This window comes from Pogoniulus pusillus, chromosome 33 (genome assembly GCF_015220805.1).
Source record: "Pogoniulus pusillus isolate bPogPus1 chromosome 33, bPogPus1.pri, whole genome shotgun sequence".
In the NCBI taxonomy this organism is placed as follows: domain Eukaryota; kingdom Metazoa; phylum Chordata; class Aves; order Piciformes; family Lybiidae; genus Pogoniulus; species Pogoniulus pusillus.
Window position 1 is genome coordinate 10,989,547 of NC_087296.1, and position 23,051 is coordinate 11,012,597.

Consider the following 23,051-nt stretch of genomic DNA (forward strand, 5'->3'; position numbering starts at 1 on the left):
TTTCTGAGGCATCTCTCTGTGCTAGGAAGACTTCTGACAGGTGTCCTGCATTCTCTTCCAGTCATACATTGTAGCCATCATAGCTTGCTGTGACTGCATACCCCTGCAAACTGTTGTGGTGAGAGCTGTACTTAGTTCAGATCATAGAATCAAGGTTGCAAAAGACCTTTAAGATCATGTCCAACCACAACCCAACTACCATGACTACTAAACTATATCCTGCAACATCCAAATGCTTCATGAACACCCCCAAGGATGAGGACTCCACCACCTCCCTGGGCAGCCTGTTCCAATGCCTGGCCACCCTTGCAGGAAGGACGTTTTTCCTAATATCCAACCTAAACCTCCCCTTGGCACTTCAACTGTATTGCTGGTTTCATGGGAGGTTAGATGAATCCTCCCCTGGTCTGCAGCAGTGCACTGCTTTCCTCCACCATTTGCATCTAATAAGCTCCATCTGTGGTCCTCAGGCCAGTTACATCTGACCTGTGAGGTTACAGAGCAGACAAGCAGCACCTGGGTGGGCATGTGCCATCTGGCAGGTGCTTGCAATCAGAAGACAATCATTACAGGTTGCAGCATGGCCCGGGGGCCTTCCCCTTGCCACAGCAGCACCTGTCCCAGTCCGGTGCTCTGAGGTCTCCCACAGTGGGAAGCAGTGGTGAGAAGGTCTGGTGTGTACCTGTGATATGGTGTGTAAGACTGGCCCAAACTGGGCATTGGCAGCTTGCTCAGCATTCTCTTTCCATCTTGGTTCTCATTAATGTGATGGTTTGGGTGTTCCCCACCCCCACTGAAGAAAATCACCTAGACTAGACTCAGCCTCTGGAAACTGAAGAATGAAGCTTTATATTTACAGCTTAGCATAAGATACAAGCAGGTAGTTGCAATCTATACAGCTGTATAGAGAAATAGACAAGTTAAAAACTAATACAGAAACACAGCAGCCCTCCCAGAAACCAGAGTCCCCAGGAGGGGCTCCCAACCACCCTTCCACCTTCTTTCCACTCCTCTACCTTACCCCAGACTTTGCCTCACATTCAAGGTGAGTTTGGAGGGTTGGCCAGTGAGGGGTTAGGAAGCAGAAGGATTAGTCAGGTTAGAGAGAGAAGTGCAGCCTCAGAGAGCAAACTCCCTTATCTATGTTTATGTTCTTGTTCTTATCCATCTCAGCAAGCCTATGAGTGCAGTAGCCATCACCATTGTTTCCTTTTCACAGCCTAGCATCTAATTCTGCTCACCAGAATATCTCAGCTGGGCTCAAACTAGCACAACTAACTACTTGTGTGGCTACTAGTACAGATGTCATCTAATTCTGCTCACCAGAATATCCCATCTGGGCTCAAACCAGCACAACTAACTACTTGTGTGGCTACTAATACAGATGTCATCTAATTCTGCTCACCAAAATATCCCAGCTAGGCTCAAACCAGCACAACTAACTACTTGTGTGGTTACTAATACAGATGTCATCTAATTCTGCTCACCAAGATATCCCAGCTACGAATCCAGATGGAGTGTCTGCCTTGGGGTGGGAAAGTGAGGATAAGGAGATGTTACTTTGCTGTGGTGGTCACACCACAGTGCAGTTGCTGGAGAGGACAGCATCTTCCCTAGCCTTACAGTCAGACTTTCCATGGTTTTGTAAGAACTCGTAAGTATTTTTAACAAGAACAGATTCTTCCAAACACAAACTGAGGATTAGTATTCAGTGCAGCACAGGAGCTAGGGCTCTGGTGGTGCTTCTGGCAAAGAGATAAAAATTACACTCTGAAAACATTTTTTCTATACTCAAGCAAGCATAAAATTCCTATGGATATGGAGTTGGTTTTCTCAGTAGGAAGTGTTTGCACAAAGTGGTTTTGTAGCAGGCAGTGCAGTTGATCTCTTTGCTTGCTGAAAGGTCTGCTTTTGTCTGCTGGTCAGTGAGGCTGTGATTTGCTTTCTCAGACCCAAACAGATCAGATCCTGCCCCAAACTGTTTCTTCCTTTTGAGAACCATTCTTGGTGGTTTTCCCTCTGGGTTTCTGCAGTCTAATTTCTGTCTGGGTCTTGCTTTAGCTCCTGAAACACCCTTCCTCTTTAACCACACAAATGTGTGAACTCTCTCTCTTTAGTACATGTGCTGCATTGTGAAGTTGGATTTACTAACTGCTGAATAACAAAACTTACCCGGTTTTAGATTCACAGAATGCATCGGGTTGGGAGGGACCTCTAGAGGTCATCTAGTCCAACCCCACTCCTGGAAGCAAGGACATCTTGAACTAGATCAGGTTGCTTTAAACAACCTCACCTGGAATGTTTTCAAGGAAGGGGCCTCCACAACCTCCCTGGGCAACCTGTTCCAGTGTTCCACCACCCATCCTCCTGATGGCCAATGTAAATCTGCCCTGCTCTTGTTTCAGACTCTTGTCCCAGTGCTACAAGCGTTGTGAACAGTCCCTCACCAGCTTTATTGTAGCCCCCTTCAGGGACTGGAAGGCCACTGTAAGGTCTCCCTGGAGCCTTCTCTTCTCCAGGCTGAACAGCCCCAATTGGCTCAGCCTGTCTTTGTTAGAGAGGTGCTCCAGCCCTCTGATCAATCCTCTAGACCCACTCCATCAAGGACCATCTCCATCCTTCTTGTGATGGGGGCTCCAGATTGTGAGTGAAGTATGGAAAGCATGTTTAAAACCAGTGTCTGGTGTGGGTTGACAAGGCTGTATGGTTTGTATTTGGTAAATAATTATACATGGGGGATGAGGGCAGCTGATTCTTAGCCATGTTTGCTTCTTCAGCAGTTAGGGCTTTCTGTGTTCACCTGCTTTCTCGGGTGTTCTCATTTTACCCCTTTCTTCATCAGGAAATTGCCTGGCCACCTGTGTAGAACTAAAGTGCTGCAGGTTTGTGGTTACCCTAAAAGGCTGCTCATAACCATCACAAAGGTTTTGAATACTTCTGCAGAGTTTCCTTGGAATAACTATTTTCATTGTGCTTTAGGTGGATTTAGTAATAAGTTGTCATGCTGATGCTGGCTCAGGCATTTCAGGTGCTCAGCCAATTCCCCTCTGTGTCATGTTTTAATTAAAACCATCTTAACTCCATGAGTAGATCACAGAGAGGTCACTCTGGGAAATGCTGACAGATTTTAAGAGAAGGATGCAGAGCCAATGTGTTTAGGGCCTCAAAGACATGATGTTCTTTCTCTGCTGGGTTGGTACACACCACATTTTCAATACAAAGTGAACAGAGAGAGTTGTATTTAAACACAACCAGATTTTCCTTAGTGACAAGTCAAATATATGTACATGGCAGAGTTAGAGGGGCAATTATGCCAGGAACAGAAGATTATCTTCTGCTCAAAGTATTTTAATAGGCAGATGGCAGCTATTAACTTATTACTGTGGGAGGAAGGCATCAAAGTCATAATCAGGGAGAATGATGTTTGCCATGTAATTAAACTATCTAACCAGTGCTGTGCACTGCTATGTGCATAGGAGAAGAATAAAGAGCAAGAGGTCTTGCAAGAGTAAGTCCTTCAGTTGTGTTGTGGGTCAGACTGGAAATTTGATGGGAAAGAAAAGATGATGGCAAAGAAGGAAGAGTTACCTGACTGATTGAAACAAGAAAAGGCTGTTGAATAATGTCATTCATAGGAACTTACTCACAGTGTGGCTGTGAAGGTTTAAATAAGATCTCTGCAGAGCTACTTAACAGCTATTGTCAGGAAACTGGAAGTCATATACTACAGGTAGAGTTAAAAATGTGCTTGTGGCTTTAAATTGCTTCAAACAGTAAAGAAGTGGAGCCAGGGAGCAATAGAGATGAAGTCTATACATTAAGCACGAGGAGTAAAGAAGAGTGTGTAATGATAGCTTGGGCTCCTGTGAGAGAGGCTCAGAGGTAGGAACTGAATTTACATCTAGATCCAGAATTGCATGTCCTCAGATTGCATTGGATTGGAAGGGACCCTCAAAGTCATCTTGTCCAACCCTCCTGCAATGAGCAGGGACACCTCCAACTATATCAGGCTGCCCAGAGCCACATCGAGTCTGATCCTGATGTCTCCAGGGATGGAGCTTCAACCACATCCTTGGGCAGCCTGTTCCAGTATTTCTCCACTGTCATTGTGAAGAACTTCCTCCTGATGTCCAACATAATCTCACCTGCTGCAGTCTCAAACCATTGCCTCTCATCCTATCACTGCAAGCCCTTCTAAACAGTCCCTCCCCAGCCTTCCTGTAGATCCCTTCAGATAGTGAAATGTGCTTCTCTTCTCCAGGCTGAGCAGCTCCAATTCTTTCAGCCTGTCTTCACAGGGGAGATGCTCCAGCCCCCTGATCATCTGTAATCATCAGCTGCTCAGTTGTGTCCAGGTTTGTACAGGAGTGCAGAGCATGAACATGTCCTGAAAGGGAAGCAGCAGTATTCTAGTCATAGTTACATGCTGTCACCAAGGACAGGCAAGGATAAGAAAGACTTTAACAGTTCATCTGAACAGAGATCAAGGTGTGAATGGAAGTTGTCTGCAGAGGTGGAAGCTTTCTATACTGGTATATATAGGGGGAAAAAATGTTGTGTTACGTCCATCCTGCAGTGTCATCTGGAAAAGCTCCTTCCATAGAGCAGCAGAATAGTGAAGAGAAGACAAGCACTGCCCTGTGTCCTCTTTCTAGAGCTTCTTAAGGCACTGGAGTTAGAATAAACACGTTAGGTGACCTGTATGGATTAGGGTAGAGGTTTGGATCATGTTCTTGCCATTGGGGGTGATCTGATGCAACCTCAATGGTGTGACAGCTCGGGCTGAGCTTAACTGAACACCTTCCACCTCCTAGGAACTGGCCTGCCATTGCCTGTGTCCACAGCAGCTGGCAGAAGGGCTCAGGGTTTATCTTCCCTGCTGATGTTCAAGGAGCAGAACCCACACTCTGTGACAGCTGCTGGGTTTGGTTGCATCTGAGGGTAAATCCGAGCTGTCAAAGGCTGAGGCTGTACAGTGCATCCGAAAGTGCTCTGCGTCTGCCGGTCTGACACATACCTCCCCTGGTCATTTGTCTTACCTGGGCCAGCTGCAGAGGCTACCTTCTGTCTTCAAACCCTACCCAGTGATAGAAAGGCCAAGAAACCTGTTTCTATGGGAACTTCACAGACATCCAGGACCCTAAAGCCCAGATGTCCCCACCCACAGCCTCACCAAGCGAACACATTTCATTGTGTGCTACAGAACACCAAGTGCCCAAAGCTACAGAATTAGTAACACCCAAAACTCTGAAGGGCTTAACACAAAGAGCAAAATGAGAAATGCCTTGTTTCAGAGTTCAGGGTGCTGGCAAAAAACTGGTGGAAAGACAAATGGACTCTTGAGTTGAACTGGCCTGGGTAGCTAGAGCTGTTCTGGTGGAGAAGTATTTTGTGTGACTGTGTCTAGGGAGTTAGTGTCACAGTAACTCCAAACCCAGCTCCATCACAACAGTCCACTGCAGCAATGACTGCCAGGCTGTTTGCAAGAAGTGAAGGGTGCAGATTAGAGCTGCTTTGCTACATGTTGGGAGCATTTAGAATCATAGAATCAGTCAGGGTTGGAAGGAACCACAAGGATCAGCCAGTTCCAAACCCCCTGCTGTGGGCAAGGACCCTAGAGCAGGCTGCCCACAGCCTCATCCAGCCTGGCCTTAAACACCTCCAGGCATGGGACCTCAACCACCTCCCTGGGCAACCCATTCCAGCCTCTCACCACTCTCATGCTCAACAACTTCCTCCTCACGGCCAGGCTGAATCACTCCACCTCCAGCTTTGCTCCATTCCCCCCAGTCCTGTCACTCCCTGAAAGCCTGAAAAGTTCCTCCCCAGCTTTTTTGTAGCCCACTTCAGATCCTGGAAGGCCACAAGAAGGTCACCTGGGAGCCTCCTCTGCTCCAGCCTGCACAGCCCCAACTCTTTCAGTCTGTGCTCACAGCAGAGCTGCTGCAGCCCTCTCAGCATCCTCCTGGCCCTGCTCTGGACACTCTCCAGCATCTCCACAGCTCTCTTGTCCCAAGGGCTCCAGAACTGGATGCAGTACTCCAGGTGGGGTCTCAGCAGAGCAGAGGAGGAGAATCCCCTCCCTGGCCCTGCTGGCCACACTTCTGCTGCTGCAGCCCAGGCTCTGCTTGGCTTTCTGGGCTGCAAGTGCACACTGCTGGCTCCTGTTGAGCTTATCCTCCACCAGCACCCCCAAGTCCCTCTCCTCAGGGCTGCTCTCCAGCCACTCACTGCTCAGCCTGGATTGGTGCTTGGCATTGCCTCAACCCAGATGCAGGACCTTGCCCTTGGTCTTGTTGAACCTCCTGAGCTTGGCTTGTGCCCACCTCTGCAGCCTACCCAGGTCCCTCTGCATGGATCCCTTCCCTCCAGCCTGGCTGCTGCACCACACAGCTGGTGTGGGCAGCAAACTTGCTGAGGCTGCACTCAGTGCCTCTGTCCATGGCACCCACAAAGATGTTGAACAAGACTGGTCCCAGGACTGATCCCTGAGGGACTCTGCTTGTCACTGGCCTACACTTGGCCGTGGAGCCATTGACAGCCACTCTTTGGGTGCTGCCATCCTGCCAGTTCTTTATCCATCAGTGCTCCACTCATCAAGCCCATGTGTCACCAGCTTGGAGGCCAGGACGTGGTGCAGGACAGTGTCAAAGGCCTTGCTCAGGGCCAGGTAAATGACATCAGCTGCTTTAACAGTTGTTTTAACAAATAATATTTTCAAAGCCTCAAACATAGATGTTTTTTTATCTTAAACAGATTTCCCATGTAAGGGAATGCATGGCCCTTGTCCCAGGTAAAACAGTGTGTTTGCAATGTGCAATAGTCCAATAATTATATGAACACTCAATATTCATATCAATGAGCTTTATTGTTATTGGGCTTTAAATGGGAATTCAGTTCCCATTTGTTGCAGGTGTCACAGAATGCCAGCCTGGAAGGGACCCCAAGGATCATCTGGTCCAATGTTTCTAGGTAATAGCACAGTTGAACTGAGCTGGCCCAGCACCTTGTCAGGATGGCTCAACACTGTCCAATGTAGGGAATCCACTGCTTCCCTTGGGAGATGATTCCAATGGTTGGCTGTTCTCCTGGTGAAACATTTTCTTCTGGATTCTCCCCAGGTAGGTCAGGTCTATTTAGAGAAGCCTGGAGGAAGTCTGCACTGGCAGATGACCCTCCCCTTAAGAAGGCAAAAAAGTAGCTGATGCAAAGCCTTCATTAAAAAAGGGGTAAGGGGTGCTGCAAAGTGAAGCAGGTGATGCTGCAAAGTGAAGCAGGTGATGCTTTGGGAGATGGGAGAGGTGGAGAGTGTGCTTGCTCTGAAGTGTGTGTTCATTCACTGCCTCTTCCTCAGTGCTGTGAACTCCTACATAGTCTAACATAAATACTTCAGAACTGTGGGGACAGGAACTGTGCCTTTATCCCTACTTAGTGATTGCTTGTTGTTAATTTGCAATTGTGATTCTGCCTGCAAAGGTTAGTCACAGATTCATGGATGTTTTATGCCAAGCAGCATGCAAAGAGACAGTTCTGGTCCTTAGAAACTGCGCTCTTCAATCTCCCAATGTGAGAGATTGAGCAGATACAGGGGAGGTTTGTTTGTCCTTTCTCTCAGCATTTCTGGCTGTGTATTTCAGTGTATGCAAGTGCTGAGGCATTTAACCTGCATTAAAGCAAGGGGAATGATGAATTTGAGCCTGAAGGGAATAAAGAACCTGTTGCGTACCCAGATATAATCCAGCTCTGGAGCTGTCAACACGAGGTGATGGAGCAGGTCCAGAGGATGTCCACAAAGGTGATCACAGGGCTGGAACACCTTCTCTTTGAGGACAGGCTGAGAGAGTAGTGGTTGTTCAGCCTGGAGAAGAGAAGACTCTGGGGAGACCTAAAAGCAGCCTTCTAGTACCTGAGGGTGGGCTACAAGAAGGTTGCACAGGAACTGCTTATAAAGGCCTGCAGGCATAGGATGGGGGGAAATGCTTTGCAGTTAGAGAAGGGCAGCTTTAGATTGTATATTAAGAACAAGTTCTTTATCATAAGGGTAGTGGAACAGATTGCCCAGGGAGGTAGCCCTGTCCCTAGAGATGATCTCTCAACAAGGCTGGACAACGCTCTGAGCTCTAGAGGAGGATGTCCCTGCTGACTGTGGGGGGGGGGTTTGGACTGGATGACTTCTGGAGGTCCCTTCCAACCCACACCATTCCATGATTCTATGATCATTGTCTGCTGTGTGCTTTCCCTTACTGAGTTTACAGGATCAAAAAGTGACACTTCTGCCTTACACCTTGAGATGGCTGTGGATGGGGCTGTGAGGGAAGCATGGAACCTGCTGGCTGCAGCAAGAGTTTGCTCATTTAGAAATGAGATTTCCAATGAACTGGTTAGGGATGTGTTTTGTGATCTAAAGGAGACAAATTCTAGCTGCTTGAGGAGTTTATTTTAGAAGCACCATGTTATCACTCCTTGCAGCAGAGGTGCTTTTTGGGAAGCTAATTGAGGAGGCTTGCGAGTTTAATTACACTGCACTTAGATTGCCATCAAGTGATGTTCCTTTGCACCTGGCTTTAGAGAAGTACAATAAAACTGACTCTTTCTTTGGAGATAAAGCTTATTAAATCCTGCCATTAGGTTTCTGTGATTTTTACTCAGTGAAGCAGATGTGTGAGCTTAATTATGCCGTTGATGGGATCACAGTCACTTCTGCCAGCTGAGGATGGGACCCAAAGTGCCTGTCTATTGAGATTAGAAAGATGTGCCTTCATGTATTTTTAGTGTGAAAGGGTGGGTTTAAGAAATGTGACTGACAACTTCCACCTCTGACTGCCAGTATTTCCATGTCATAGCTCTTCCCTTCCCCTACATTGCTTTTTATCTGCTCTGCTATCTATGCTTTATTCCTTCATGTGGTTTATGCAGCCTGTTACAGTACCTTATCAGTAGAGCACAAGTTGCTTTTGTGACTCAGTGTCATCCACTTTCTCAGTCCCTGTTATTCCACCATGACTTCATTTTTTAGTGTCTTTTCCCCTGCTCTGCCTAAAGAAAGAGATCACAGTATCACAGTATCATCAAGGTTGGAAGAGACCTCACAGATCATCAAGTCCAACCCTTTAGCACAGAGCTCAAGGCCAGACCATGGCACCAAGTGCCACGTCCAGTCCTGCCTTGAACAGCTCCAGGGACGGCGACTCCACCACCTCCCCGGGCAGCCCATTCCAGTGTCCAATGACTCTCGGTGAAGAACTTTCTCCTCACCTCCAGCCTAAATTTCCCCATGATGACAACTCTTCCACTTGGGGCATCGTTTTCTTACCCTTGACATCAGGGATAGTTGTGTAGAATGAGCAAAGAGAATGCACAGTAAGTGGCACAGAGCTGTCATCACTTCCAGTATTGACACAGCAGAAGGCATCTGCTGCCTTTAAACTGTTACATTTCACAGCAGTTGCTTTGTATGTCCATAGCTACAGCTTCAAGAGATATGTCTGTCTTGTTGGCAGAGAGAGTGATTGGCATTGGAATGGGCTGCCCAGGGAGGTGGTGGAGTCGCTGTCCCTGGAGGTGTTGAAGCCAAGCCTGGCTGGGGCACTTAGTGCCATGGTCTGGTTGTCTGGATAGGGCTGGGTGCTAGGTTGGACTGGATGCTCTTGGAGGTCTCTTCCAGCCTGGTTGATTCTATTTTTCTTCCCCAGGCAAACAGGATTATTAGTTCATGTTGTGGTGAGGTGGGAACTTACCCCAAAAAACATTTTACCAGCCCAGCTCAGACAGCTTGGAAGATAAAGCTGTATTTTACAGCAAAGCTAAATTGGAAAGCACATATACAAAATGTATTTGCAATTATGTACAGCTTAGAAATAATACAGAAATCAAATCTTCCCCCACCCTGGACAAAGAAAGCCCAGAAGGAGCCAATGCCTCCCTCTGTCTCTCCAGATAGAAAACAACCAGCAGGGTTTGCATCTTATCTGGAAAATGTTAGTGGAGGAGTCAGAGAGGAGTGAAGGAACAGCGACCAGATCCCAGTGCCCAGAAGCCAAGGGAAGGAAATTGGTTTTATTTTGACTTTTTGTACCAGTTAGCAACCCAGTGGATGATACAGACTTTAACGTTGTTATTCTTTCACATCCAGTGCTCTGCTCATTCAGATTTGAACTGAACTGTCAGGAAAGTACTAATTTCTCTTATTGGAATTTGCCAATAAGCCTTGAACTACCACAAATATATATATCTGTGTATGTGTGTGTATAGAATCATAGAATCGGACAGGTTGGAAGAGACCTCCCAAGCTCATCCAGTCCAACCTAGCACCCAGCCCTAGACAATCAACCAGACCATGGCACTAAGTGCCCCATCCAGGCTTTGCTTCAACACCCCCAGGGACGGTGCCTCCACCACCTCCCTGGGCAGCCCATTCCAATGCCAATCACTCTCTCTGCCAACAACTTCCTCCTAACATCCAGCCTGAACCTGCCCTGGCACAACTTTTGGCTGCATTTCCTTGTTCTGTTGCTGGATATATACATATTTAAAGAGAGACAGCTATTGGATCAAGTGGGCAAGGTCCTGTCTTGCATTTCTGGAGGTTTCAGGTAATGATTTCATTTGGAGTATCAGTTTCCAGGTTGAAGCTTGGCAGTTTCTTTTTGTGAGTAATATACACATCCTTTCCCTCTTGTCTCCATTGCACTTCTGCCTTTGGGGTGGTTACCAAACTCCCTTCTCAGTGAGGTGGTCAAGCCATGGAGTCTGTTTTCTGCTAGTTATGTGTGTGTATGTAGATTGACTTTTTGCTGGCAGAGATTGGCAGCTGTATTAATGGCTTCCAGGGGGAAAAAGTAATAGAGAGAGATTCTCAATGTATGATTAATTTCTGTTTTACTAAAACAGAGGAAAGAATGAGCAGGTTAAGACTGGCTGTTTATTCAGAAGCTTCAGATAAAAGTGTTCCTCTGTTTGGAAACTTGCCAATCTATCTTATAGCCGTGGAGGTTAAGAGATGGAATGGAGAGCCTTAGAGTCTGTATTAAGCTGCTCCAGGGCAGCTGGGGACACTGACTGCGATGGTAGAGCTCTTGAACACCCAAAAGCTTTACTCCCTCCCTCTCCTTGTCACCAACCCAAAGCCCAGTGCAGGAAGGACATGAAGACACTTGCCCATCCATCTCTCTCTTCCAAGGAGCATACTCATAGTATCACAGTATCATCAGGGTTGGAAGAGACCTCACAGATCATCAAGTCCAACCCTTTACCACAGAGCTCAAGGCCAGACCATGGCACCAAGTGCCACGTCCAGTCCTGCCTTGAACAGCTCCAGGGACGGCGACTCCACCACCTCCCCGGGCAGCCCATTCCAGTGCCCAATGACTCTCTCAGGGAAGAACTTTCTCCTCACCTCCAGCCTAAATCTCCCCTGGCACAGCCTGAGGCTGTGTCCTCTTGTTCTGGTGCTGGCCACCTGAGAGAAGAGAGCAACCTCCTCCTGGCCACAGCCTCCCCTCAGGTAGTTGCAGACAGCAATAAGGTCTCCCCTGAGCCTCCTCTTCTCCAGGCTAACCAATCCCAGCTCCCTCAGCCTCTCCTCGTAGGGCTGTGCTCAAGGCCTCTCCCCAGCCTCGTTGCCCTTCTCTGGACACGCTCAAGCATCTCAATGTCCCTCCTAAACTGGGGGGCCCAGAACTGAACACAGTACTCAGGAAAAGGAAGTTTGAGCCTCCATGGTCATAGGAAGTAGAATCTGCAGTTTTCCTTAATGCTTATCCTTCAGACCTACACAGTCTGTGCAACTTGAGTTCTTCCCTCTCTGAACCGAGATAAACCCAACCTCTGGATTTATTTTCAAATCATAGCTCCAAAATCAACCTTCTTTGCTGCCTGAGTTCATGAAGTCCTCCAGCAGAAAGGCCAGGCTGTACAGGAGCTGCTAGGCTCAAGCAGATCAGACTTGACCACCGCTAGAACTGAACACAGAAAGGAAGATCTCCCTTCAGCTGCTTTATTTTCTAGGTGGATTAAGTGAAAGGATATTTTCCTTCTTACAGCCCCCTATGAAATCTTTATAGAGTGGAAAAATGGTACTGGAAATCCTTGCCATTTTTAACAGCTTTTTTTTTCTGGTCAATTTAGCTATTTACTGTAGATGCTTCCCCTCACCCCTCTTAATCTCTGTATCTAGCATTAAGGCTACATTATAAAGAAGATCAAAGGCACTAATGCAGTGTCTGGACAGCTCTTTTGTTCTACTTAACCATTTCATCCCTTTGAAGACTTAAATGCCATTTAAAACTGTAAACAAGTGTTTGGCACTTTAAAATAAGAAACAGTTGTGCTGCATACCTTGCTGTGCTGCTGGCTACATGTGATTACAGGGCAAAAGAAGCTGGAAGGGTTATATCATCCAAGATGTGTTCTCACTTTTTGATATGAATACAAAATAACTGGGTGGGGATGCTATTTTTAATAGATAAGGAAGCAACAACAGCAAAAGAACTCAAGAGACTAAAAGGGCTTCAATTCTGAACTGCTTTTATTTTGAAGGATGAAAATCTATTTCCCTGAACTGAATGTCAGCAAGTGAACAGGAGCAGAAATTTGCTGTTCATGCCTTGAATATTTTGCTGTCAGTATGATTAATTCAGTGAGTGTCACAAGCAACACTGTGAGCTGTTGGGGTTTTTTTTTGCTTGCTTGGTATCATTGGGGGTTGTTTTGGTGATTTGTTTGTAGCTTTTGTTGTTTGTGTTGCTTTGTGGGTTCTTTTTTCATAGCACTGTCAACACACAAGTATTAGTCTGATGCATAATACTCTACAACATGATCTGTGCTGGATCAAGAACTGGCTGGATGGCAGAGCCCAGAGAGTGGTGGTGAATGGTGCCACATCCAGTTGGCAGCTGTCTCTAGAGGTGTTCCCCAGGGATCAGTGCTGGGCCCAGTCCTGTTCAGTATCTTTATTGATGACCTGGACGAGGGCATTGAGTCCAGCATCAGTGAGTTTGCAGATGACACCAAGCTAGGAGCCGCTGTGGATCTGTTGGAGGGTAGGAGAGCCTTGCAGAGGGACCTGGACAGGCTGGATGGGTGGGCAGAGGCCAATGGGATGAGACTGAACAAGACCAAGTGCAGGGTTCTGCACTTTGACCACAACAATCTCAAGCAGCACTACAGGCTGGGGACTGAGTGGCTGAGAGCAGCCAGGCAGAGAGGGACATGGGGGTACTGATAGGCAGTAGGCTGAAGAGGAGGCAGCAGTGTGCCCAGGTGGCCAAGAGAGCCAATGGCATCCTGGGCTGGCTCAGGAGCAGTGTGGCCAGTAGGACAAGGGAGGTTATTCTGCCCCTGTACTCAGCACTGGTTAGACCACACCTTGAGTGCTGTGTCCAGTTCTGGGCTACTCAATTCAAGAGAGATGTTGAGGTGCTGGAAGGTGTCCAGAGAAGGGCAGCAAGGCTGGGGAGGGGCCTGGAGCACAGCCCTGTGAGGAGAGGCTGAGGGAGCTGGGGGTGTGCAGCCTGCAGAAGAGGAGGCTCAGGGCAGAGCTCATTCCTCTCTACAACTACCTGAAGGGGCATTGTAGCCAGGTGGGGGGTGGCCTCTTCTCCCAGGCAACCAGCAACACCATTCTAATTCTCCCTTCCTCAAGCTTTAATCCATTCCCTCTCATCTCATCACTACAAGCCTTTGTAAGTCCCTCACCAGCTTTCTTGTAGGTCCTCTTCAAGTATATGAAAGCTGCTCTAAGGTCTCCCCAGATTCCTCTCTTCTCCAGGCTGAACAGCCCCAATTCTCTCAGCCTGTGGCCACAGGGGAATGTGCTGCAATCCTCTGATCACCTTGGTGGCCTCCTGGATTTGCCCCAGTGGTTCCATGTCCTTGCACTGAGGCACCAGAGCTGGATGACTCTTCTTCCCTGCTTGGTTTCTCTGGTATCCCATGTAAGGAGGAGCTCATCTAGCATTCTCTCTGTCTGTAAAATCACTTTAAATCTTCTCTGCCAGCTGACTGTTTTCATCTGATTCTGTTTGAAATCTGATGCAGAGCTGAGTGGTTATTAGAGGGGAGACAGGCACAGGCACATCAAAAAACAAAGACTAAGGAGAACAAAGTCTTGGGAACCTTGCCCACGTCCTTTGCTGTGCAGTTGCTTGAGATTGAGGATGCTAAACTCTCGAGGACATAAATCACAGGGACAGAAACTTGTGTTTACATTCTGAACAGGCAGCAAGAGTTGGGATCTCTGCTGCCTCAGGAAGCCTCTTTTCCTTCTCAGTGTGCTCAGTGTTTTCGTTCCTCCCTTCCCTGAACTGAAGATTAGGGCAGGCAAATTAGAACAGTGATCTGTGAGGGCAGCCCCAGGCACTGATAAAGAGACCTTTCCAGTTCAGATTCAAGAAATTAGCAGAGCCCAACCCCACCTGGCTACAGCCTCCCTTCAGGTAGTTGCAGACAGCAATGAGGTCTGCCCTGAGCCTCCTCTGCTGCAGGCTGCACACCCCCAGCTCCCTCAGCCTCTCCTCATAGGGTTTGTGTTCCAGGCCCCTCCCCAGCTTCACTGTCCTTCTCTGGACACCTTCCAGCACCTCAACATATCTCTTGAACTGAGGAGCCCAGAACTGGACACAGCACTCAAGGTGTGGCCTGAGCAGTGCTGAGCACAGGGGCAGAACCTCCCTTGTCCTGCTGGCCACACTGCTCCTGAGCCAGCCCAGGATGCCATTGGCTCTCCTGCCTACCTGGGCACACTGCTGCCTCATCTTCAGCTGCTCTCTCCCAGCACCCCAAGGTCCCTTTCTTCCTGGCCTTCCTCAGCCACTCTGTCCCCATCCTGTAGTGCTGCTTGGGGTTGTTGTGACCAAAGTGCAGAACCCTGCACTTGGCCTTGTTCAGTCTCATCCCATTGGCCTCTGCCCACCTATCCAGCCTGGTCAGGTCCCTCTGCAGGGCTCTCCTACCCTCCAGCAGATCCTCACCTGTTCCTAGCTTGGTGTCATCTGCAGACTTACTGGTGATGGACTCAATCCCCTCATCCAGATTCTGGGCTCTTTGCCTAGGCATTCTCAAACAGCACAGAGCTGCCTTTTATTTAGCTCAAGTATCAATTGCTCCATCATCACCTGGCCTCACATCTACCTCCTGATTTCCTTTAAAGGTTTCCAGCCTTAGTCCTGTTGCCTCTGAGATTCTTCCCCGAGTTTCCAAGAGCTGCCCTGTGCTGCTGCTCCCCCATCCATGAAACAAGAGACTGCTTTCAAGACCCTGGGGACCCAACTTAGCCTGATTTTCTTAGCAAGGCTTTTCAAACAAATACCAAACAACACTTGTGTTTGGAAGTAGAAGGGTCTTAATAAAGGTGATTTGGGAATGTTCCTACTGGATAAATGTGCTTTGCTTTTGTTGTGGCTTTGGCAATCTAGGTTTTTCTGCCAAGCTGCTTCCTGGGTAATAGCTGTAAGGTATCAACTACTTCTGTATGCTTTCATGATTTTCAAAAGGGGTTTGTGCTTAAGGGTGGCTCTCTGTTCTTGCACATGGTGCCAGGCAGGAGTTCAGCACCTGTGTTGCTGCTCTTTATCTACCCACTCAGGGGAGGCTGTAATTAATGAGGCTGAGTTCAGCACATTGTGCTCTGCAGTGGAGTATGAATCAAATCTGTTCTGTTCTATTGTACAGGGGGAGATCCAGGTACACTGGGGGACTCCAGGTGAAAGAAGTGACAGAAAGCTGGAGGGAGTTTTGCTTTCTGCATGAGAATGTAAAGCACTTGATTGCAAGTTGTTGAATACTCCAGGCTTGCTGCTTGTGACCTCAGTTCCCTGCTGCCAAACCTTGACAAGGTTAAATTCTAATCTCTGTAACAGAGTACAGAGGCCTCTGTGGACCTGGGAAAGGAGCACTTCTCTCCTGATGTAAGCAGCATACAGATGTCAGGAGTCAGCTGAGGTGGTTGATTACCCCACTGCAGACCTGGAAAATAGGGAAGGTGCTGTCCCAGACATTTTGCATGACAGAAACAGATTGAGAACTGTGAAACAAGTTCCAAAGGAGCAAGCCTGTTTTCTCTCATCCCATCCTTTGTGTTGTTTTCACAGAATCACAGAAGCATGCAGGTTGGCAAAGCCCCTCAGGATCACCAAGTCCAACCTAGAACTCTACTCTTCAAGATTCACCCTAAACCATATCCCTAAGCACTGCATCCAAATGACCCTTAACCACATCCAGGCTGGGTGACTCCACTGGATCATTCCAGTCCCTGACCACTCTCTCCATAAAAAACCTTTCCTAATGTCCAATCTAAACCTCCCCAGGCTCAGCTTGAGGCCATTCCCTCTTGTTCTGTCTCCAATTAGCTGTGAGCAGAGCCCAGCAGCAGCCTCTCCACAATGTCCCCTCAGGTAGCTGTAGACAGCAGTGAGGTCTGCCCTCAGCCTCCTCTTTTTCAAACTAAAGAGGCAGTGAAGGATGAGAGGCTATTGATGGCTGGAACCCCAGCAGACCTTCTCTTTGCTGAGGGATGGGGAGATAGGGTGGCTTTTGTTTCCTCTGGGTGGATTATGCCAGACACAAACGTTTCTGTACGTGCTTCTCTTGGTCATTGCTTGTGCTGGTCCAGGGCTTGGGTATGCAGAAGGGAGTAGCTGGAGGTCCAGCATAACTGTTCACCTTTCACAGGTTTAATATGCTTCTCTCTACTATTTAGAACATTCAGACAGGAGCTATGGCATTTGCTTCTGCAAACTGTGTAAGGTTTGCAAAGTGCTGCAGTCAGAGGGGCTGCTAGAGCAAGCTTGGCTCAGCAATACACTGCCTCTGTTACTCACTGAACTGCTCTCACTACTCACATCAGTGAACCACATTAAGCAGCTTTCATATTCTGAAGAAAAAGCTTTCTCTGTTCCAGTGCTGGTAGAAGCACAGAAATGCCTTATCAGTGGCTACTGGGGTCCAGGGGGATTTGTTTTCCTGTGAATGAGTGAGGCTTTCTCATATTAAATTGCTTCTGTGCTGGTTACCATCCAATACTTCCAACAGCTTTCCAGGAGCAAAGAGAAACAGAATCCAATTGACCTTTAGCAGGAAAAGGCTGCTTTGTTTTTTACTTTGTGGGTCGGTTTGTTGGTGTTTTTTTCTCCCTAGTGTGGTAATATTATCTCAGTCTTAGATTTTGGGAGAGGGCAGTATCAGAGCTGGAATAATTGGTAATGTTTATCTTGACCTTTTAATTCTTTAAGGCCTATTGGAAACCCATTCTTTGCATGAAGCAGATGAAGATGTGGTCACTGATGTCGACTTCACCAATATGATCTCTGAAGAAGAAAAAGAAGAGTTAAAGACTGAGCTAGCCAAGGTAATGAACTTGAATTTCTCTGAGTGTTGCTGGTTCTGCTTCCTTACACTGGAAGGTGCTAAGTATAGGAGGAAGTCACCATGAAAAGGATTCTCTTCCTTACTAGTAAAAATAGTCTAGACTACAATCACAGAATCAGCCAGGTTGGAAGAAAACTCCAAGCCCATCCAGTCCAACCTATCACCCAGCCTTATCCAATCAGCTAGACATGGCACTGAGTGCCTCCTCCAGTCTTTTCTTCAACACCTCCAGGGACAGTGACTCCACCACCTCCCTGGGCAGCCCGTTCCAATATAATAATATAATATCATTCCAGTATAATACTCTCATATAATAATATAATGCAAAACAATTAATTCCTTTAGATGAGAGATGTTGAGGTACTGGAACGAGTCCAGAGAAGGGCAATGAAGCTCTTGAGAAGCCTGGAGCACAGCCCTGTGAGGAGAGGCTGAGGGAGCTGGGGCTGTGCAGCCTGCAGAAGAGGAGGCTCAGGGCAGAGCTCATTGCTGTCTGCAGCTACCTGAAGGGAGGCTGTAGCCAGGTGGGGTTGGGCTCTTCTGCCAGGCAAGCAACAACAGAACAAGGGGACACAGTCTCAAGCTGTGCCAGGGCAGGTCTAGGCTGGATGTTAGGAGGAAGTTGTTGTCAGAGAGAGTGATTGGCATTGGAATGGGCTGCCCAGGAAGGTGGTGGAGTCACCATCCCTGGAGGTGTTGAAGCCAAGCCTGGCTGGGGCACTTAGTGCCATGGTCTGGTTGATTGTCTAGGGCTGGGTGCTAGGTTGGACTGGATGAGCTCAGAGGTCTCTTCCAGCCTGGCTGATTCTATGATTCTATGATCAATTATAGAGAGAGAATGAAATTCACCTTACCATTTTAGTCAAGACCTGTGCCTCTTCCCATTCTTTAGAAAGAAGGGTTTATAAATAGTGTTTTAGTCAGATCTGTGATATTATCCTTACAGTGGTTGTGACACCCGAGGGAAAAGCTTCTTTGTGTAGTGCTCAGAGGAAAAGCTGATGATGGGTGGCTGCAGAAGAAAATGATGAGCACACTCATGTCACCCTGCTTCTTTGGCACTGATGTGCTAGGAGAAGTTGATCTTTTCAGTTGGCTTTTGGTTTTTTGCTTAATTAAAGAACTTCAGGAGATGTCAGGACACCATGGGGAGGTTGAAAGACAGTAGCTTATGACAAAGAGATGGGAAGAGAAAGTTGTGACTGTGTGGTCTTTTTATTACAAAGATTAAAGAGATTGCCTAGACTCAGTCCACAGTGGGAGGATGGATTCCGTTTTACTGCTGCTGAATGCTGCAGAGAAGTGGAATGCTAAAATGGAAGATCAAAGAACCATAGAATCAACCAGGTTGGAAGAGACCTCCAAAATCATCCAGTCCAACCTAGCACCCAGCCCTAGCCAATCAACCAGACCATGGCACTAAGTGCCCCAGCCAGGCTTGGCTTCAACACCTCCAGGGACGGTGACTCCACCACCTTCCTGGGCAGCCCATTCCAATGCCAATCACTCTCTCTGCCAACAACTTCCTCCTAACATCCAGCTTAGACCTCCCCTGGCACAGCTTGGGACTGTGTCCCCTTGTTCTGTTGCTGCTTGCCTGGGAGAAGAGACCAAAAGGGAGGATTTACTTACTCAAAGTATGGGACAACAGAAATCACAGCTGCATGAAGAGGGAGAGTTGTCTTCTGTCTGAATTGACAGACTGCATTTTTAAGACTGTAGGTTGGGAATTTCACATAGCAAGAGTGAAATAACAACACCGTTAATGGTAGGAATCCCAAAATTTGGGACTATGAGAGCATGCTCTCCAAGTGTCAACTGCTGAGGGAGGAAGTATTCCCTCAGAATTGTTCTGTAGTGCTCTGTGAAGCTTTTCCTGCACTTACAGACAGAATGAGCATGCCCAGAGGCCAGCTCCTTTGCAGAGACTGAGCCTTGTCTTTCATGTAGCAGAAATGTTTAAGTTAATATTGTCATAATATTAAATACTCCAAGTCAGGAGTGACTTAATGACACTTGAGCCATTTACCTCCAGGGCTGAGTTGGGATTTTCCAGTGAAACAAACTCCAAAGCCTTGTTTCTCAGTTGCTAGCTACTTTATACCCCTTCTGTGATCCTGTCATGTCTGTAAACAACGAGGAGGAAGGTGAAGCTTTCCAGGGCCTTGTGTATCAGTTGCTAGCTACTTTTAACCCCTTCTGTGATGCTGTCATGTCTGTAAACAACAAAGAGGAAGGTGAAGCTTTCCAAAGCCTTGTGTATCAGTTGCTAGCTGCTTTTTACCCCTTCTATGATGCTTCCATGTCTGTAAATAACAAGGAGGAAGGTGAAGCTTTCTGTGTGCATCACACAGCAGTCAGGTGGGAGTTAGGATGTTTGTTGGGCTTTTCATCACAACCAGAGGCAGTGGACACATAGAGAAGCACAGGAGGTTCGCTCTGAACATCAGGAAATACATTTTTACTGGGGCTGAGCATTGAGTTTACTGGAAGGATTGTGGAGTCTCCATCCCTAGAGATACTCAAAAGCTGCCTGGGTACTGTTCTGGAAACCCTGGCCCTACATAGCCCTGCTTGGGACCAGATGACCTGCGGAGATCCCTTCCAGCTTCAGCCATTCTGTCATTCTCTTCTCTTCTCTGCTGAAAGGGATTTGAGAAGCATGTGGAGATGAGAGAAAAGCAATGAACTCTTGCAGCCATCTGGGAACGAAATGCTTCTCTCCAGAGAATTAATCTCAAGAGTTTCTGGGCATCCTTCCTGCTTGTTGATTCCTGGGGGAAGCAGAGAATTCTCAGTGGCTCATGGCAGAAATGCTTTAATTCATGTACCAACACACAAGTGAGAGATTGCCTTTCAAATATTATGATCTTGGCTGAGATAGAAATTATGTTCTGGGTTGCTCCCAGCAGTTTACTGGCATGCAACTTATGCTTAACAACAAAATAAAACTGATCATTATACCTTAAAATAAGGCTTGGAAAACTTGAATTTAGAGTGAACAAACTCGAGGCTTAAATGAGCCTTATGATTCTTAGAAAAGACTGTGAAAGAACTGTGTAAAACCTTGAGTCCTTCAGAAAGAAAAGCCCTGTGGGAAATGGTTAATGTTTCCTTTTGAAAAGCTTGGTAGTCTTTACTTCCAAGCCCCCTCTGCTCCACTGGGGGTAGTTTTGTTTTGTGCTGGGTAATACCTGTGTAAGCCTGTAGGCACAGGCACCGTGCTTCTGAGTGCTCAGAAAGGGTCGAATCATAGAGTCAGACAGACTGGAAGAGAGCTCCAAGCTCAGCCAGTCCAACCTAGCACCCAGCCCTAGACAATCAACCAGACTATGGCACTAAGTGCCCCAGCCAGGCTTGGCTTCAACACCTCCAGGGACAGCGATTCCACCACCTCCCTGGGCAGCCCATTCCAATGCCAATCACTCTCTCTGACAACAACTTCCTCCTAACATCCAGCCTAGACCTGCCCTGCCACAACTTGAGACTGTGTCCCCTTGTTCTGTTGTTGCTTGCCTGGCAGCAGAGCCCAACCGCACCTGGCTACAGCCTCCCTTCAGGTAGCTGTAGGCAGCAATGAGCTCTGCCCTGAGCCTCCTCTTCTGCAGGCTGCACACCCCCAGCTCCCTCAGCCTCTCCTCACAGAGCTGTGCTCCAGGCCCCTCCCCAGCCTTGCCCTTCTCTGGGCTCCCAGCTGTGCAGCTCTCCATGCTGGCTGACCTGACCCCCAAATCCTCCAGGTGCAGTCCTGGGCATTGCCCTCACCCCAGTGCGTGGACATTGCACTCTGCCAGTTCCTGCCTTGTGCTATCTCAGCCTGGCTCCTGCCCCAGCCCGCCCCGAGATGTGCAAGAGGAGCATGTCAGCAGCTTTTGCTGCAGTGCTGGCACGTATGGAAAGCATTCACCTCTAAGTACTTGTAGCCATACTGGTGCTGGGTTAAGCTCCTCAGCAGTGTTCCTCAGGCAGACTTGGGCACTAGCTGGTTTGCTCTGGGTAGGAGAGCTATAAGGAGCTCTGATCAGCTCCTGAGGAGTGGATCACAGAATCACAGAGCTAACCAGGTTGGAAAAGACCCCTAGGATCATCCAGTCCAACCTATCACCTAACCCTTCTAATTAGCTAAGCCATGGCACTAAGTGCCTCATCCAGCCTCCCTGTAAAGACCTTCAGAAGCCTGGCAGCCCTGCCACAGGAGGAAAGGCTGACAGAGGTGGGTTGTTCAGCTTTGAGGAGAGAAGGCTTAGGGGAGACCTTATTACCAGTGACCAGCCCATAAAGAGGGGCATCAGGACCATAGAGACTCTCTTTTTAAAAGGAGTTTCATGGGGACAAACTACTGCTGGGGAGATTCCAGCTGGACTGCAGAAGAAAATGTTTGCCCATGAGCACAGTCAGACACTGGAATCACCTCCCAGGGGAAGCAGTGGAGTCCCTTCCCTGATCAGTGTTAAGACTCATCCTGACAGGGTGCTGGGGCAGCACATTTCAACTCCACTATCACCTTGATGGCTCGACCAGATGATCTTTGGGGTCCCTTTCAGCCTGGCATTCTGTGAATGCTGCCACAGTGATTTCTTCTTCCTCTAAGTGTTTAACCAGCTACTCTCTTGAAGAGAAACTCGAGATGCTTCTTGACAGAGTGGGAATGAAGTGGAGTAGGGGCACAGTGGCTGGAAAGATGCTCAGTGGAAAAGGACCTGGGGGTGCTGGTTGCAAGCCAGCAGAAGCTGAGCCAGAAGTGTGCTGATCTCAGAGGCCTTTTCCAACTGAAACAGTTGTATGATTCTATAAGGGACATGGGGAGGAATAATGCAGCCTAACAGCTAGTTCTTCTCACTCAAACAGTCCAGCTAGCTTCAACTAGCACAGGTATGTTAGCATCACAGGTATGGGCGAGCATCGGTACCTGCTTCACTGGGGCTGTGATTCTGCTCCGTGCTCAGAGTCTTGGTGCTTAATTCCTGAGCTGCTTGAATAATTTAGAAGCAGGTAGTGACAGAAAGAGACAGCAGTAGCTGGAGGGGGAATCAAAGGTGATTTTCCTGAGAGCAATGAACTTGCAGGCAGCTTTAGAGGGAAGGAGAATGTATGAATGTGTAAAACAAAAGCAGTGCTGCTTTTGCCATCCTAAATATAGGCCTGGAGGTCAACAGCTGACTCAGCTGGTGCCTGCCTCCTTCCCTGCAGCCTATGGAGTTAAATCACAGAGGGACTCTGGTTCCAGTGAATTTAGCATATGGTAATCAGATACATTACCATATGTTATCCTATTAACATATGGAGGAAGGAACACAGTTGGAAAGGGAACTTCTAAACCTGAAGAGGAAGGCAGCTGCTCTGGTGTCACTTGCCCTTGTTAGCTCCAGTACTTCTGAGTGCTGCTGGTGTAATTAACTGGCTTGGGAGGCTTCGTGGTGAAGAACACAAACTGTGCCCACAGGAGTGCTGCTCGAGCAGGAGCATGCTGAGCCAGTGGCAGCCTGGTTCAGTAGTCCCTTCTCTCAGCCAAGCGTTCTGGTCCTTGCCTTGCTGAAGCAGTGGCTCTCTTTAAATGCGCCAGAGCCCTCTGGAGGGAGAAGGATGCTGAATGGCATCCTTACAGCTTGAATCCACACAGTTTGGTTAATGACTAGGAGCTCTGAAAAGACTAATCTGCTGTGTCTGCTGAACACTTCTGTGCTTTA

The 23,051-nt window shown here is 47.9% G+C and overlaps 2 protein-coding genes across 8 annotated transcripts in view; one reads left to right on the top strand and one right to left on the bottom strand.

The window, feature by feature from the left end:
* Positions 1-23,051, top strand: part of TPD52L1 (TPD52 like 1) — a 153,278-nt gene that overhangs the window by 98,830 nt on the left and 31,397 nt on the right. For all 7 annotated transcript variants that reach the window (XM_064170094.1, XM_064170093.1, XM_064170091.1 and 4 more), the window contains one exon: positions 17,229-17,344. In XM_064170094.1, the coding sequence (XP_064026164.1) occupies positions 17,229-17,344 (116 nt within the window). The remainder of the gene's footprint in view (positions 1-17,228; positions 17,345-23,051) is intronic.
* The window catches only part of HDDC2 (HD domain containing 2), a 64,753-nt gene continuing 49,629 nt past the window's right edge, over positions 7,928-23,051 (bottom strand). The window contains exon 7 of the mRNA XM_064170102.1: positions 7,928-7,953. The gene's annotated coding sequence lies outside the window, so the exon portion shown is untranslated. The remainder of the gene's footprint in view (positions 7,954-23,051) is intronic.